General features: G+C 35.4%; 1 protein-coding gene across 3 annotated transcripts in view; it reads left to right on the forward strand.

Moving 5' to 3' along the window:
* Nucleotides 1-17,291, forward strand: part of NPAS3 (neuronal PAS domain protein 3) — a 586,683-nt gene that overhangs the window by 293,091 nt on the left and 276,301 nt on the right. For all 3 annotated transcript variants that reach the window (XM_059475172.1, XM_059475171.1, XM_059475170.1), the window contains one exon: nt 899-981. In XM_059475172.1, the coding sequence (XP_059331155.1) occupies nt 899-981 (83 nt within the window). The remainder of the gene's footprint in view (nt 1-898; nt 982-17,291) is intronic.

Consider the following 17,291-nt stretch of genomic DNA (forward strand, 5'->3'; position numbering starts at 1 on the left):
TGCTGTGGATATGCCTGATTTTGTCACTAAGACAGGAAAGAGAGTTTCCTGCAGCCCTGAGCCATCTTTTCTATGTTCTGGCTTTCTCTGTTCATGTGGGAAAGATAGCCCAGGCCTAAGAAGCCTCAGCTTACAGTAGATGGCTATATTTGATTATATACAGACTTAATTTCTGGCTTTGTGTGCCTGGCATACAGAGTTTAACAGAATATTAGTTTTGTGATTTCTCAGCCTTTTTTTTGTTCACTGCTGCCTTCAAAGCATAACTACCTATTAGTCACTTTGTACTTTTAAACTATATAATTTAGACGCTGAAGTTTCAAGTACCTATCCAGCAACTAACATGAGTATCTGGGATACTAAAATATCCCAGGAGGAGGAGAACTTTGATTTGAATACTAGATGTATCTATAAATGTTGGCTTTTTAATGTTGTGTTTATTTCATTTCAGTTTCAAATAATAACATGTTCAGATAAACCTCTCAGATGTTTAGTGGAATAAACTTCCTAATTCATAAGAATTATTTAGTTCTTATCCCACATTTCAAAACATTTACAATATGTATAGCCTCTTTTTCAATAGTATTTTTCACTAAATTCTACATGCTTTCATTACCGTAAGCCTACAGGGATTCGAGATATATCTGAACAAACAAGTAATTTCCAGATTCATTGGACACTTAAATAGGTTGTTTTCTAAAAATCTCCTTTTTTAATCCTACATATTTGAGTCTTAAATTACATATTAAATTACCAAATTTATGTGCTATGTAGAAGGCAAAATTTAAATTAACCACCAGTGTATTAAGATGCAAAACATTTAAGGGGTTAATGTCAGTGATGAGGATGCATGAGAACTAAATGTGCAGACCTTGCAACATAACTGTTTTTTATTCAGTTATAGGTGCCCAGCGCAGGAGAAGTCCCAGTGCCCTTGCCATTGAAGTTTTTGAATCACATTTGGGAAGTCATATATTACAGGTAAAAAAAAGGCTTTTCCAAGAAAAATCAAAATATCTATCTAGTCATATATCTGCCAATAATTTGAATAGTATTGTTGTCAGCACTTCTATTGATGAGTTCTTTTTTTATGCTCATATTTCTTCTATTTTGAAAGTCCATAATTGGGAGACTGTTAATGAGAGGCAAGGCGAGTGTTACGTTAGCTGAATCACAATATTTTGTTGTTTAGAATGGTGTTAGAATTTGTTTGTTTGCAGAATGCCCTTATGTATTTGTGTGTGTGTGTGTACAAGCTAGTATTTTGTGTTGGTGCTTTGTCTTATGTCATGTATCAATTTAGGGTTGGTGTTTTTTTCCCCACTTTGGTTTATGAGCACTGCTTTTCTCCACGAAATCCCAGTTGTCACAATTATATATCTCAAATTTGGAGCAATCTGCAGAGATTAAAAGATGAAAGCATGCCTCTTAGGTGTCCTTAGCTGTGGGCTGAAAACTGGTCTGGTATTTGTCAATCAGGTTTGTCACATGACACAAGTCATCATATTCCAGGAAGACTCAACTGAAAAATGATAAGCTGATGGAAACATTCTTGTGCGTGATTTATTTTGCCAGGGTTACTACAGCCTTTCTTACATTGAAGTGATCAAATGTGGAGCAGTTAAGAAGAAAATGTGATGTGCCCTGCAGTAAGGCAAACCCAGCCCTAAGGAAATAAAACCCACAAAGTCTTTTCTAAGTGTGGCACTGAATAACTGCTCTTATTTAGCAATGTACACAGCTTCTCAATGCAAATATATTGTCTGGTGTATTATCTTTTGAGAGGTACGAGAGAGGTAAATTAGGATATTATCATGAGAAATATTCCACTTAATTTGAAATGATTGAGAGCTATCTCTGTACTAACTCAGCTGTGGTATTCAAAAGCACTATAGATAATGTCAGAATTTTCATGTCTTTATAAAGTAACTAAATGCAGAATGGCAACAAAGATAATTTTAGGAAAACATTAAATTAACTAGTAGAATTAATTTCTCTTCGGAACAGGAATTATGAATGAAATTATTTGCTTAGTTGTGCACTCTTGGCAGAGGTCTAGGTCAAGTTTTTGATTCTGTAAGCAAATACTTTTGTTGTAGTTATTGTGTCAGAGATCTGCACCATTATCTACAGTACTATGTTTGCATATTAGGCAGGAACACTGCTATGTTGTCTCATATACGCAGAAAAAAAATGAAGAACTAGCAGTTTTATGATATTTCAGTTTATGTAATTTCTCAGTATGTTGAGTGTCTAAACATATCATATATCCTAAAGGTATGTTTTTTACAACATTACTTATAACTCATATATAAATGAAACCTCATTGAGACTGATTTATTTACACTTTTTACGTATTAAGTATGACTCTTATAGATGAAAATGAAAAATCCTGGGATGGCCACTTTGAAAACTATTTAAGTTTTACACTTACTGTGTATTAAACAATTGGTGACTTTCATACTTGTTTAAACTATATTCCATTTATGGATTGTTGGGATTTTTGGGTTTTCTTTTTGAGTTTTTTTTTAGGTTTTAAAAAATTGATTTGTGATAAATTAAGGTGTTTTCAGGACATAGCTTCATCATACTATTACTAAAAAAACCCCTGTGTTGCACTTATATTCTCAAAACTGAGGATTTTAAATCAAAATTACCATTAGCCTTAGCCATTAGCCTGTTAAGGTGTGGTCTTTTCAAAGAAGATGATGTTTTTATCAAAGTACTTCCATGAATCTCTCAGTTGATAATAGGCAGTTCAACCCTGATATTTGCGAGATACACCCTTGACGATGGATAAAAGACAATATGAATTAATAGTGGTGACAGGTTTATCAAAATTTGTTAAGATTTTGTCTTATTTTAGCAGAGCAATCAACCCTTGGGAGGTGATGGGTCATGCATTCAAATGTACCACTTCTAAACAGATCACAATGAACTTCAAACTACTGCCTTGGCCTAATAGGTAGTAATATAATCACCAGAAGACAAAATGGTTTTTAAAATAGCAATTGGATAGACTTTGTGGTGGAATATGGTTCTAACATGTTCTCACCTAGTCTGCTTCTCATAGAAATTATTTTCCATTAAGTATCATGATAAGTATTGTTTGCAGGTGGAGTAAACAACCTTGATTATACTTTGGGAATTTTGGTTCCAGAGTCTGCTATCTGAATAATTTTAATTAATAGTTGGTGTAATCCCTTTTGCTATTAGTACTTTGAAGACTTGGTTAAGTGTAAACTCAGAAATTAAGGACCTCTCTAATCTTTTTAATATTTTGGTACTTCAAAATTTATTGATAGACAGATATGCATAATACAGTATATTTATAAAAAGTGGATATAGTTTATTTAAGATGAGGTTACAAAAACAGAAATGGAGGCACATATTGTGATATTTTTCTATTTTGAGTCTACAAATAGGTAGTGTCAGTGACATCTAGGTATAAATTATATGCATTAGTCATGTCCATACATATTAAATCCATGTATTTATATATAATGCCTAGTCATCATTGAATGAAGAATGCCTTCATCCATGATTTTTTTTTCTATTATTTAGGAATCAAATGTATAAATACTGCTTAATTGATGATTGATACAGGTGCTAAGGTTTTCTCCCATATGCAGTTAAGTGTAGAAAATAGTAAAGTAAAACTCTACCTGTCATGAGAAAAATAAAAGTTAAAAAGTAATCGATTTTGGTCTGAGATAGCATTTGTGCCCAGGGATCTTACAGTTAAATCTGTTCCGTTAATGGCAGACTTCATTAACTACAAAAATAATCAACACACCATTACCTTTACATCAATTCAGAGATGAAAAATTGACTGAAAACCTGATAAAAGGAAATTTAATACTTTTAAAGGGCTTCATTTGAGTAAGGCATCTTTGCATTTGTCCTTTGTACAAATCTAGATATACCAAGAGGCTTATACTTCGCTTACGTATGACATCCAAGCCACATGCACATCCTCTTGGTGAGAGTGGTGAGGCTCTGGCGCGGGCTGCCTGGGGAATCTGTGGCTGCCCCATCCCTGGCAGTGCTCAAGGGCCGCGTTCGATGGGGCTCTGAGCCACTTAGGATAGTGGAAGGTGTCCCTGTCCATGGCAGGGGGGTTGGAAGTAGGTGATCTTTAAGGACCCTTCTAACCTGAATCAGTCTAAAATTGTGCGAGTCTATGTCAAAAAATCTCCAAGCCACAGCTGATTGCTGTATATCGTGCTGAAGAGATTCCCAGTGGTAGGTTTGAAGCCAAAGGTGCTATTCACTCTGTGCTTCTGGAAAAAAAGACAGCGCAAATGATGACTGCTCAAACATTATTACATCAGAATCTTTATGTCAGTGCAATGTCTTTTAAATGTTTTCCCAGTAAAATCACCTGAATTATGAATAGTAGAGTGGAATGTAATGGAGTAGAAAAGTAGATAATGGCAATATGTTAATTAATTTTTGACAAGATTTTTGATTTGCCAAATTATAAGCTTTGGTTTTTTTGTCTTGTACATTCTTTTTCTTGTGAAAAGTGGTGTTATAATGAGAATAGATGTCTTCTTTTTATATTTCTGTACATATATCTGTCTATCAACTAAATCCAGCAAAAAAATTATTTCTGGTACCTGCTATTGAAAATTTGGTTTAAATTGGTTGTAAAAATTAGCAAGATTTTCATCGATTTTTCAGGATCTCTGGATTTTTTTTCTGTAACTTCATTGCTATTGAGAAGGTGTGAAAAAGGGTCAGTAACCCCATAGTCTTCTTATAATCAGGAATGATCAGGAAATGTAGAACTAAATATAGAGAAAAGGGAAAGTTAGTGAATATATTTGCATATGCAAATTAGCTTAATTGATACTGCTTGCCTCTACAGGGATTTTTCATTACAAACTGGAGTGCTACATTGTTCAGCTCATATTGAGTAATTTAGTAACTAATGAGACCAGTTTGCACTAATTTGCATATGATAAATGAGCTTAATTGCAGTAAATAACTTGGAGGCATAATTACTTAATTTTCCTGTGTTGCATGGCTTTTAAGTTCACGTATGAACAACTCAAGATAATTTTGCATATTTAAATTAGTTGCTTTTAAAATTCTTGAACAAAAAAGAACACACCTTACAATTTGAACTGTAAAACAATTAAAAGTATAATGTACATTATTTTTAAAAAATTTTAGTATTTTGAAAATATATGTTTCTTCCTTTAAAAACATCAGTGCCTTTTTAAAAACTAAATATTTGGAATTAATCACAATGAAGTTCAACTGTTAAGAAACTAACACTTTCATATAGCATTATGCACATATTACATACACAGTAACTTGGACACTTGTTGTCTTAGATCATCTATACTGTGCTACCTCATTTTGTCTGAAGAAATCCTTGTACTGGACAGATAGCAAAGTGTCAGTGCAACAAAAAGTGTATCCTTTTCTTCATTTTGTGGGCATGTTCCACAAGATGCGAGCACTGACGACTCTTATGATGTAGATTTTTACAATGAGTTTCAAAACACACAAACAAAAACAAAAAAAACCAAAACATAATCCAAAATGAAACTAATTGGAAGACCATAGTCAATTTCTGCCATGTCCCTAAAGTTACTGCACATTAGATGATTTTGATACATTTGATAGAATTGAACTACTGAACTAGACAGAGAAAAAAGCCAACTACCAATCTCATTTATTCCCATAGCAAGATTTGTTGTGCGCCCATGATTTACAAGTGGATGACAATTACTGAATTCTCCTCTGTTCCATAAAGGTCCCCACCTACCTTCCTAGAAGCTGGAAGACTTCTTGAATGTTGTTATCTTGGAAAATTTATGAGACTTGCAGTTCCTTTTTACTTTGTGCTGTACATTTCTCTCCCATTAAGTATTTTGTGGTGAAATATTTTGAAGTATTTTGTCTTTTGTAAGATAGTTGCAGTATCAGATTCAATGAGAGAAGAAAAATCAGGTTCCCATTAAGATCCGAGGAAAAGCAACCTCAGTGAAAACAATCTGACCCTATAGGTTGTATTCTTCATTGAGTCAAAAGTCACAAACTACAAACCACTTATCTTTAATGAAGTGGTTAACAATGTAGAGAGGATAGCTGTAGTAGATGTCCAGTTGTGTCCAAGACAACCCCACAAAGTCATCTGAAATGTGCACAAGGCCTGTAAGCCCTTGTTTTACTTCCTAGAAACCCCTGAATCACCACAGTCTTGATCATGGAATGTCATCCTAGAATGAAGCAGAATTTGAGCTATCTGGAAGCTAGAAATGGCTCAAATGCTGCAATATGGCTTTACCCCATGCAGTAGTCCCAGACTTTTCATGCTTGAAGGGCAGTCTTGGTTCACATGCTTTTCAGTCCACTGGAAGCCTCTGATAGTGGATAGAACTTCATGGAAGATTTAATTGTATCTTTACCTTCATCCTATAGAGAAGCCATGGGCTACTAAACCCATTGATATTATTTCAGCTTTTCTTTATTTAAAGTCAATAAATAAGGAAACCACCCTCATCCTGTGGAAGCCTAATGAATTGCTAGTATTGTGAACAATTGAATAACACCTCTTATCCTAATAGTTTGATATTCTTTTTCTAACTATTTTTTATTAATGTATCCACTACAGTAGTAATAAGACTGACATGAAACTGTACAAATATAACCCGTTTTTCAATTTAGTATAGTACTGTGCTTCAGAGAGGGGCCCTTATTAATTGTGAGGTAAATGTGCAGATGAATAGGACATCTGTGGCTTCTAGTGAATCATTCCAGGTGATGCTAGTACCATACAGAGTAGCTGTATGGTCATTGGTTTGTTTTCTGGAGTATGTCAGATGAACTTGTATGTCAAATTTCTCAGGAAAGAGGAAAATTAATGTCTCTTCACTCCAAGGGAGCACTCTAACAATCTTCTGTTTGCAGGGAGCTAGTACCCCATCCACCTGCACTCCTAAAGTGAAGCAAAGCTGTGTCTACAATCCTGCTCAAGGGGCTGATCCCATCCACCTCTTCAAGCTGTGTGATAGCTGCAAATAACAGATTGAACCATATTTGTGATACTCTCATAAGTACTCAGGGTCACAGGAATGATCAACTGAATGCAAACAAAGATTTGAAATGCAAACAAAAGTTAATATCTCAGTAGTTAAAAAATAAAAGTTTTTTTCCCATCTTCAGCCAGAAAAATTGGAAGTTGTTATCAGGAAAATGTTTTCACATACTCCTCAAGTTAATGCTGTTTTATCATCCAGTTTGTAATTCAATGTTATCAAACACAGAAGGTGTAGAATGAAATACCAAATTTGAAGGGAACTTTCATACCATTTCTCTGTTGTCCAAATGTTTCTTGTCCTCCATTCTTGCCACGATTTTTGTAGAATTATAGACCTACTTTTTGGAACAAGGGTACTCTATCAAGCTTTCTATACAAAAAATGGGAGAGAATTCACTCTACAATTTCCCTAGAGTATTTAATCATGTTTGGAAGATGTTGCTATTAATCTATAATAACTAGATTAGAATATACTGAGACAATGACACAATTCATTTTTGAAAAAGTCATTTTGCTGGAGAGTGTGTGAGTAAAGTTCTCCATACATTATAAATATGTGTGTTGAGCATGCAACCAGTTTAGACTGGGAAAAATTTGTGAAAATGTCTATTTAAGGCAAATTAGAGAACAGTAAAGAGAGCAAGTTATTTACATTTTTGCAGTAGTGAACAATCGTGGATGGTACAGGAGTTGCACACAATTAACAGTGTAATGGAGAAACAGAACCTTCTTCTGAAGGGAAAAAAGTACCCAATACTTTGCCTTGGAAGCCCATTGTTAGTTAAGTGTTAAAATCAGCCAAGCAGTATGAATAATCATAAGTGAATTAGATAAAAAGTTCTAAATTTTTTCTTTCCCCACAAATGTTGTGTAAAACTTTGTAGTGTTTTAATTAAATAGAGGCAATACAGAAAAAAAAAAAGTTGACTGGCTAGGCTATAGTTGAGTGGGAGTCTCATTTCTTCCAAAATTTGAATTATTATAGGGAGTCCCATCTGACAAGAAAATTTAAAAAGTGGGAAAAGAGAGGGGAAAGTGTTGGAGTGCTATGAAATATTAGGAGAAGATTTATCTTCTCATTTACTATTTTCAGTCATTCTGAATATTACATAATGAGGTTCTCTCTGTATAACACTAGTCAACACAGAAATGGTGACACAAGACTAAAGGTGAGGAAGCAGCAGATGGTAGTACTGATGGAGGATTTTTCCAGGCTGTAAAAGGTGTCAGGAGAAAAGACTTCTACTGGCTTGGAAATTTGAGAAGGGCAATTGCTAATGACGATGTCAGTGGTACACACTTTCTGAGAATGAAGAAGACCGTTCAGCTTCTTGTCTGCATTGGGTTAAAGGGGTAGACTACTGACTGACATCTGTTAGCATGTGTCAAAGGCAGACAAAAAGAGGAAAATGTGAAAAGGCTGACAAAATTAAGGATATGTGGGAGAGCACAGATCTGTGCTGTCTGAAAGTAAAAATTTCTGGGATGAAGTAGAGGTTAAGTTATGCTCCAGTAGCCAAAAATAAAGTGGAAATTAAATAGATTAATTAAGAGGAAATGTGGTTGCAGATCAAACCACTCAGCAAAGCAATGCTAAACTTTCTGTTGGTGAAGAGCAGTGCATAACTGCAATGAGACAGAACAAGTACAGAGGAAGTCAGAACTGAAGGTTTGTAGATCATATAAAAGTTCTATGAGGGAATGATTTCTATAAGACAAATATTGAGTCTACTTTATGCACTTAGATTTTGAATCTGAACCTCCTAATTTTCAAGTACAGCCTATATTTAGGTTTTCTTCCTTACATTAAGTGGCATCCAGAGAGTTTGGGTACAAAACCAAAGGGAACACCAAATGCTCTCAACAAAATGCAGTCCAGAAACTGAACAAAGGGGAAGAAAAGGCATTTATTTAATCTACATCTCTGTCCAAAATCAAAAGCATTTAGTATGCAACCATGTTTTCTCTGGAATAGTTGATGATTATAGAGTTCAACTTAGTGATCCCAAAACAGAGATATAACAGTAAGAAATGGGATGCTGTAGTGCCTTAGTATAAACTGAACAATGATGGATTAATGATGTAAGAGATTGTATATATTCTGATGAAAGTATAACTTCCTAGAAAAGATACAATTCTAAGTGGATGGGACCAAAGAATATTAAATGAGGAATAAAATCTTAAAAAAAACAACAACAACAGCAAGAGAGGAGAATATCAGCATACTAAATGCTGTGTTGAGGAAAGATAGGTGCACAATCTGCTTGGAAGCAGTAATTTGGGGTGACATGAAATGTGTGTTTGTTATGTTCAAACACCACACCCAAACACAGTTTAAAGGCAGGAAGTCAGTGTAAATGCTGAAATGTTGTGAAAAGAGTCATAGGACTCTGGTAAGAAAAGGTCACTGTCTTACTTTGCAGTGTGCTTTTCCAGGAATGAGGCATCTCCAGTAGCTACTTTCCCTTTATGATTTGAGGATAGTGCTATTTCATCTTTCTGCTTCTTTCTGTAGATTTCTATAAAATCTTCCTAGGAATCTGTTCATGCTTGATCAGCAGTCACTCCTCAAGTACTTTGTAGATTGACAGTCTTCTCAGATCATACTCTTGTTGTAGAAGAGCAAACTCTTATACTTGATGTTAATTTATTTAGAAATTTAGAAATCTAATTGTGCATTTTGTACTAGTTTAAGTGATTCAGGAAAGATAAGTATTTGAAGCTGCAAGTAGGCAGAAAAACCTCTCTTAGAAATTTTAATGTTGTGGGCCTCTATTCCCTGTTGGATGCTCTTTTGCACTTTAAACATGTGTAAATGCCACAGCATGCTATGATATGGCTCTGGTGTTACACCAGTTTAAATTATAACAGAGGTTAACTTGATACATTGCATGATTCTAAAAAGGGCTAGGAACAAAGGCTAGATCAGAATCTGAAAAGGTTAAAGGAGTTGCACAGACAGCCCTGTTACAAAGGACATCTCAGGTCCATTAGCTGGAACACATAGCAAGAGAATTTCCTGGGTTCAGGAGACTCAAAAGGTGCTAATTTGCATACTCCAATTTGTCCCAGTCATAGCAAATGCATCGGATTGACTCCATAAGGGCAGGGCTTTCAATCTGGACTTATGGCAAAGGTAGAGCATCTGAGCACTTGCTGCCCAAGAGGTTATATGCTCAAAGGAGACTAGGGAGGTGTGGGAAACAGCAAATTGTTTTGCAATTGGAGCTTGGAGCAGTACACTTAAACCTGCGTTTCATATGGCAACTACATATACAGAAGCGTGCAGTTTCATTTAATAAAAAAATATTTGATCTGAGCAGGACATGTACACATACAGTGATGTGTCATTTAATTCCTGAGAAACTATTTGAAGAAAATGACATATCTCAGCCCTGTTTGCTGACCATTTTGTTGTCACCTGCTGAGTGTTGTCATTTCCATAGCCAGTGGGCTGTATTGAATCAAACAGAGGGAATAGGTCATTAAAAGAAATGGAGGAGTTTCTGCAGCCTGTAGAAGCTGAAGGAGGATTTTTCTTTTCCTGGTACATCAACAGAACTCTAATGGAGTCTGAATTCAGCTATGATTTGGGGTTTTGCCTTATATTTCTCAGAAGTAAGGTGGCTTGAAAAGTATAGACAGCATAAACTAATGTGTGGGTTCACCAGGAAGAATTATACCTTCTATGATGTTTGTGAAGATATAGGTGAGGGCAGTAAGTGTCCTTGTTTCAGAAAACTTTTTTCATTTTTTTTCAATTGCAGCATTTATCAAGAAATAAAAAGAGTGTTGATTTTATATAAATAAATAAAAATGGGGAAAAGTATATTTCATGGGCATGCTGAGCAAGTTAACTGATATTTTTCTTCACTTTTCTGAAAACATTGATGACAGTTTCAAAGATTTCAAATATTTCTCATTTCAGGTCTTGTAAAAAATAAACCACTAGAAATAGGCTTTAAACATCATTCATACTCCTCTGCAATGGATGTGAAGGGCAGCACTCTGTGCCCTCTTTTTACCTGGGAGCTGGGAAAGGGGTAGGGTTTTATTCTGCTTACAGAAAACCCTTAAATGGATCATGGACAACTGAGATTCATGTGAATGCTATTGTTTAAGGCTGCTTTTATCTCTGAGTAATTTCATCATATCAGGTGATAGTCACTTTTTGCTTGTTTGTTTGTTTGTTTGTTTTCAACTGTGAGGCCTAAATAAATAGAAAATTAAATATTGACATGGAACCTATGTGTTCAGACATCCTCAGTGCTATAGAAACTGAAGGTTTAGTTCAGTTTTTCCTAAATTTACTTGGAAAGTGCAACTACCTTTACAGACTTTTAAGTACATAGCATTTAAGGAAATACAAATATTGTTGAAATAAATGAGTCAGGCTTGTAGAGCATGCTCTCTGTTCTGAAGTGTATTATCTCAAAAGTTGATTAAATGAGTATGTCTGTGTCTAGAGTTCAGAAGTCCTCCTCACAATGCAAGAGAGTCCTACAGTGGAGAATAGCTGTTATAGAGGACACCTTAGCTGTAGGAGCTGTCTCTTCGCCCATTGATAGAGCCACTTGGCTTTTTGCTATTCCAAAAATAACATCAGGTGAAAAGATTTGAAGGGACAAACTGATACCTAGAGATAACAAACTGATACCTCTCTAGGAGGTAGCAGGAGGAGCGGAGGCTGGGCAGAGTTAAAGGAATAAAGTAGGTTTTTATCAGAAAGGCCTTCAATGGATACACCTTGGGCAGTACAAGAACCTGGCCATGGCTCTACCCAAGATGGACAAATGGTCGTGGATTTTCACACTTTTATAAGTTTTGGTCCATTTAAATGCTGGAGTTAATTCTCCAATTACAGCTTCAGGCTATGAGTCCCATCCTTACAGATGGCTCTCCTCAATTTGCTGTTGTTTACACTTTTTGGGCCTGAAGCTGCAATGGTGTCCTTGGTTCTCAGGCTGGAAAAGGATTGCTTTGTCCAACTAAACTGTGAGGAGAACTTGCTGACACTTTATATGAGGTTCAGAGTTACACACTAAGTCTGCACAGAATCTGAAAAATATGAAAGCTAGAACTTTAGGCATCACACTACCAGTATTGGACTGGTTGTCAGCATTCTTCAGGCTAACAGCAAATGCTTCTTAGTCCGCAGCATAAAAAAAGTGTTAGTTTTGTTGAAAATTAATGAAACAAAGTTAATGTTTTAGTGTAGCCCTGATATGTAACAGACATGTAGTAGAGAATCTCAGATTTCCTCTGTACAGTCTCAAAGAAGGTCGTAGAGGTGAGATTTATATTGAAAGTCGGGACTCAGTGTCTCAGTATTCAAAGTAACCAAGATTTTACATTTAAAGATATAATTTCTGTTATGGTTTAGAATTTCGAGTCCTAATTATGGACAGTATATGGTCAGCATGCAATTCTGAAAATAAGAGTAAGTCCTCTGTTAATTTTGAGAAAATGTTTGGGACTTGAAAAAGTATCATTGAAAGACTGTCCTGCTAAACTTGCTGTCTCTTTTTTGTTCTCTGTCTCTCAAATAATTTTTACATTTACGTGTCTGAAACAGTAATGATAAAGGCAGTGGTTTTCATCCTTTACAAGCAGAATCAAATATTCAAATTTTCAGGGATATAATGTATTAGTGTGTCAAAGCAAGAAAGGAGTACTTGGTTTTGTTTATTATAAACCCAAGCTTAACATCCTCAAAATGAAAAACAGTTTTTGCATTTAATTTCTTGTGGTTATTAATTGTTATGTTTTGCAGTTGGCACAAAAGTAACTTAGAGTATTTTAGTTAAACACGTAGTTATAGGCTCCTAAAGCTGCGCCTGTGAAAGATTGAACCCCTATGTCAGCTGGCTAGCAGGAGATAATATACCTTCCTGTAGAAAGGCCTGCTCTTGTCACTGGCATTGCTTTGTGGCCATTGTAGGGATTCTTATTTGTGTTTCCTTAAGATTCCACACATTTGCATTTGAGGCCACATAAGGCTGGGCACACGCTGTAGGAGAGGAAGGGGGTTGCTGCATGTCTGCTCTGTGCGCGTTTAGGCTACTGGCTTTGTACTGCCCCCCACACTTGCAGTGTTTGCCAAGGCCAATTAGCAGCATTTGGCTTTCATTCTACAAAAGTTCCCCCAACTCCCAGATAGATTATTCCTGATGAGGGTATAAATTATCTACATGTAGGAGGCTTGGCATGAAGTGATTGTAGCTGCTGTTGCTGGATATAGAAGTGCATATACCATTAAGCCTTGTTCTAGAATGAGATTCAGTGACCTCCCTCTAGGATAGGTTCTGGTTTTGGTAGACTCCAAATCTGAACAGAAAGTAGCCTTTCTTATTTCTTGCCTAAGGACATTTTATTTCTTTTAGTTTCAAGAATGTGCCTGCCAGGGTGACTCATGCAAATATCTAAGTAGGTGTCGATAGTATTTTGTACAATTTTTACATAGGTTTTGTTTGTTGTTTTATTTTTTCACTATTACAGAGCATTTTAATGATGGGTGTTTTCTTCTTCATAAAAATGTCTTTCTGGTCATTCAAATATTACACTTGCAATCCCAGGCAGTATATCTAGCAATAAAAAATTGTTTAGGATTAAAAAGTAATGGATGGTATCAGCATAACTTCCTAGCCACTAGACAGGAAATGAACATTTACACATTCTACAGATTCGCTGCACCTGCAAGATTTAATCATCTATGCTGAAACCACCAGGAACAGTAGAAATACTGGAATTAGATGTGTATCCATTAGATGTGTATGCATTGAGGGATGCATACTATGCTCAGATAGTACTCCTTTACAGAGAGGAACCACTGAGTAATCCACAAAACACGACTACAGGGCAGCAGCAGGCTGACCCACAACAGACAGACAATTGGGTTTATCAGCACAGCCAGAAGCAGAGCCAGAAAAGGCAAGCTGACATCCAGATGCCAGTGATACAGGCATCCTACCCAGACTTGGGCATATGGGTCCTGCATCTGTCAGTGTTACACCAGCAGTTGGAGCAGGTTCTCTATTCCCCATGAGTTAGAGATCCCAGCCAGCACAGTCACTGAATTGATAAGCCAAGTCTTCTGAAGCAGCGCTGTTATGTTTGAAAGGCCAATTTAGGTCGAAAGAAGTCTCCTGTGAGACTGTATGAGGGCAGACTTATGCATGAATCTTTCCATTCATGGCAAGATTTTGATGCATAAGGCTTTCTGCTTATGCAGGCATGTAAAAAGCAGCACAGTGAGGAAATAAGAGAATTTTTTTTAAATGCCAAAAGAAAAAGAATGTATCTGAAAAGACTGAACTTACAGGTGCTATTTTTTTCAACATGGAGAAGCAACTTTGTAATATTTACCTGCTCATTCTCCTGGGAGAATTGGTGTGGGTTCCTGAGTCAGCCTTGATCTCCAGAAACCCTGAAATAACTTCTCTTTAACAAAGTAGTTCTCTTCCCATACTGTCCCGGTTTCATAAACTGTATGAAGGCTAATTCCATTCGTGCCGCACTGAGCAATCTCAGAGAGTGAGAAAATCCTGTAACAGAGATAAGAGCTTCTGCCTCCCCTCTCCCTCAGTATTTTCTCCTTCAGCAATTCAATAGTAGTAATAATAATAATAATAATAATAATAATAACTTTTTTTAAATCCCGTACTGTTTTTCACTTATTTAAGTTAGTGGGAGGGCTGTCTTCCAAAGACTTTGAAATAGAAGAATGAACACTTGACACCAAGAAGCATCAAGGATACTCTAGGACTAAGAAATGTAGCATTGGATTCCTTTACATGGTGAAGCTGTCAAAGAACTTGGAAACTACACTTAAACCATCCTCTTTAATTGCCTATAATCTCCTTCAGGGGAGGATGTATACATGATTTGAACATTAATTCCTTGCCTGACGTAGATCCTTATACTAAATTCACTGTAAGCATTATGTGGTCAAGATGCCAGAGATGAGTTTACCCTTGAATAGTCTAGATAGATATTTCTTCACAGAGAGGGAGGAGTAGGCTGTGAACATGGACACATGCTGTTTTTATCAGCTCACCTGCACAGCTTTGCTCGTATATTTTTATTTTGAAAACTTCTGGTCAGATCTTTCTAATACAGAATTCAAATGGCATATATGGATTCTTGTGAGCTGGTCTTCTAAGTCTAGAGGGCTGTAGAAGTCTCTTGTGTTCTAAAAAGAGAATGGTACTGTAAGGATTGCTGACATTGTAGCATGTACCTCATAGTTCTTTAAATAAAAAGTAGTTGTCCTTTAAAATAAGTTTCCAATAATTTCTAATTCATTAAGCTAGTGTATAAAAATGTTAGTAATTTGAAACTAGTATGGCCTTATGCTTCTACCTTGGGGATTTCATTGCATTTTAGCAATTATGTACTTTTCTTTTACAATGCTATTAAGAAAATCAACAAGAATACTTCTCTAAAAGATGTAACTTTATGAAGTGTGTTTTCTATTGTAGCTAGTGCCAATACTGATTGGCAGAAGAAAAATGTAGGGTTTGTTTTAAAGGGGAAATGTTTCAAAATTTAAAAAAAACCCCCAGAAATATAAGAGAAAGAGAAGGCACAATTCCCTTTTTCATTGTGTTAACCCATAACCCACTAGTTATGTCTTTATTAACTTCTCTTCAGCTAAAAAAGACAATTAAAAAGAAAACAAACCTAGTTTGCTTTTTTATACAATAGACTTTCTTTGTATGTCATTTTGTCATTACTATATGTCATACTTTGAATATTAGTTATTTGATTGTTCTGCTGTGATTTGTGACATACAGTTTTAGAAATGTTGAAGGTGTTTGTCACCATTATCTTTCTTATAAAACATTTTATGGATTACATAAGAAATAACACTTTGTATTAGGGAAAAAACGTAAATAAAGCCGTGGAGTTGATTCCCTAGAAAAATCCCTAGTTGGAAAGAATTGACATTTTTAAGAAACGGTCTCTGTTGTTATTTGTTGGTTGTGCTGAAGAACAAGGCCAGATGCATTCCTATTTGAAATTTAAAAATTACATTATGACTGCAATGACATTTTAATAGATTTTACTTAATCAGTTCATATGTATATAACTGAAATTTTACTCTGAAAGAAGAAACATTTTCTCAGTTGCATAAGTGAGTAAAAAGGTAGAAATTCAGAGCATATTTTGAGGCAGACCTTTTCAGGATACACAACTGATTGAATGTATGAGAATGCATTTCCATGTTAGGCCTAAACTTCAGAAGTGTTAAATTTTTTGTGAAAAAAGCAGAAGTTATCAAATAGAAAAAATTGAACCCCTCAACATAACCTTTGAGTCTTACAAGCTTAATTATTTTAGAAAAGTATAAGTTGCCAAAGGTCGTAAGACCTTTTCTCTTGGAAATTTATGACACTAAGTGGAAGCTTACTCCTCTGACTTTTAAAGCTTTGTTAAGAAGCAGGAAATGTCATCCACTGTGTGGTCCTCAAAAAATGCAACCAATCCAGTCCTGTGTCTCCTCTCACTCCTTTTAGAACTGTTTAATCCACTGACTTCCGTGAATACTCCTGATTTATATCATTATTAATGAAGCAGAGCTGGTAACATTGTATTCCTGAAAGCACATATTGTCCATCTGGGTGATCACTTATGATAACCTTGTTTGGAATTGTGTGCTGTGCTTAAATTTACCTTTATACCTAAGTATGATTGAGTTAAAAGGTGCTTAAATGATTCTCTTGATATGTGCATGTAAACAGAAACAAAAGATTATGATAATAATTAAAGAAATAGTAGCCAGGACTGAATTCCATGAGCTGCTGAGGGAAAATGACTGAATATATCATGGTATTGCGAAAGCTTTTGTAGAACAGCAGAACAGCTTTAATTATAGGTAAAAAGATTTCCTCCTTCAAATTATCTCTTTTATTGGTAGTTCCCCATCAATATAACAAAATCATTCATTAAGATTCTTTTATTTCAAGATAAGTTTCTTATTTTATTTTGTGCAAGCATATATAACTGTAAGCAAATATAAGCATATATAAGAGAGTTATTTTCTGTTTAACTCTTTTTTTTTCTCTTTATAGTCTTTGATGTTGTATTTTTACTTTTGTTCATTTGACAATCTTATGTAACCACTGAGCCATTTGAGATAGGACAATTTCTAATTATACTAGCTAAACCCTTCTAGACTGATGTGACTTGAGAAATACCTCCCTCTTGTCATCACAAGGTTTTGGGTTGGAAT

This window comes from Ammospiza nelsoni, chromosome 6 (assembly GCF_027579445.1).
Source record: "Ammospiza nelsoni isolate bAmmNel1 chromosome 6, bAmmNel1.pri, whole genome shotgun sequence".
NCBI lineage: Eukaryota > Metazoa > Chordata > Aves > Passeriformes > Passerellidae > Ammospiza > Ammospiza nelsoni.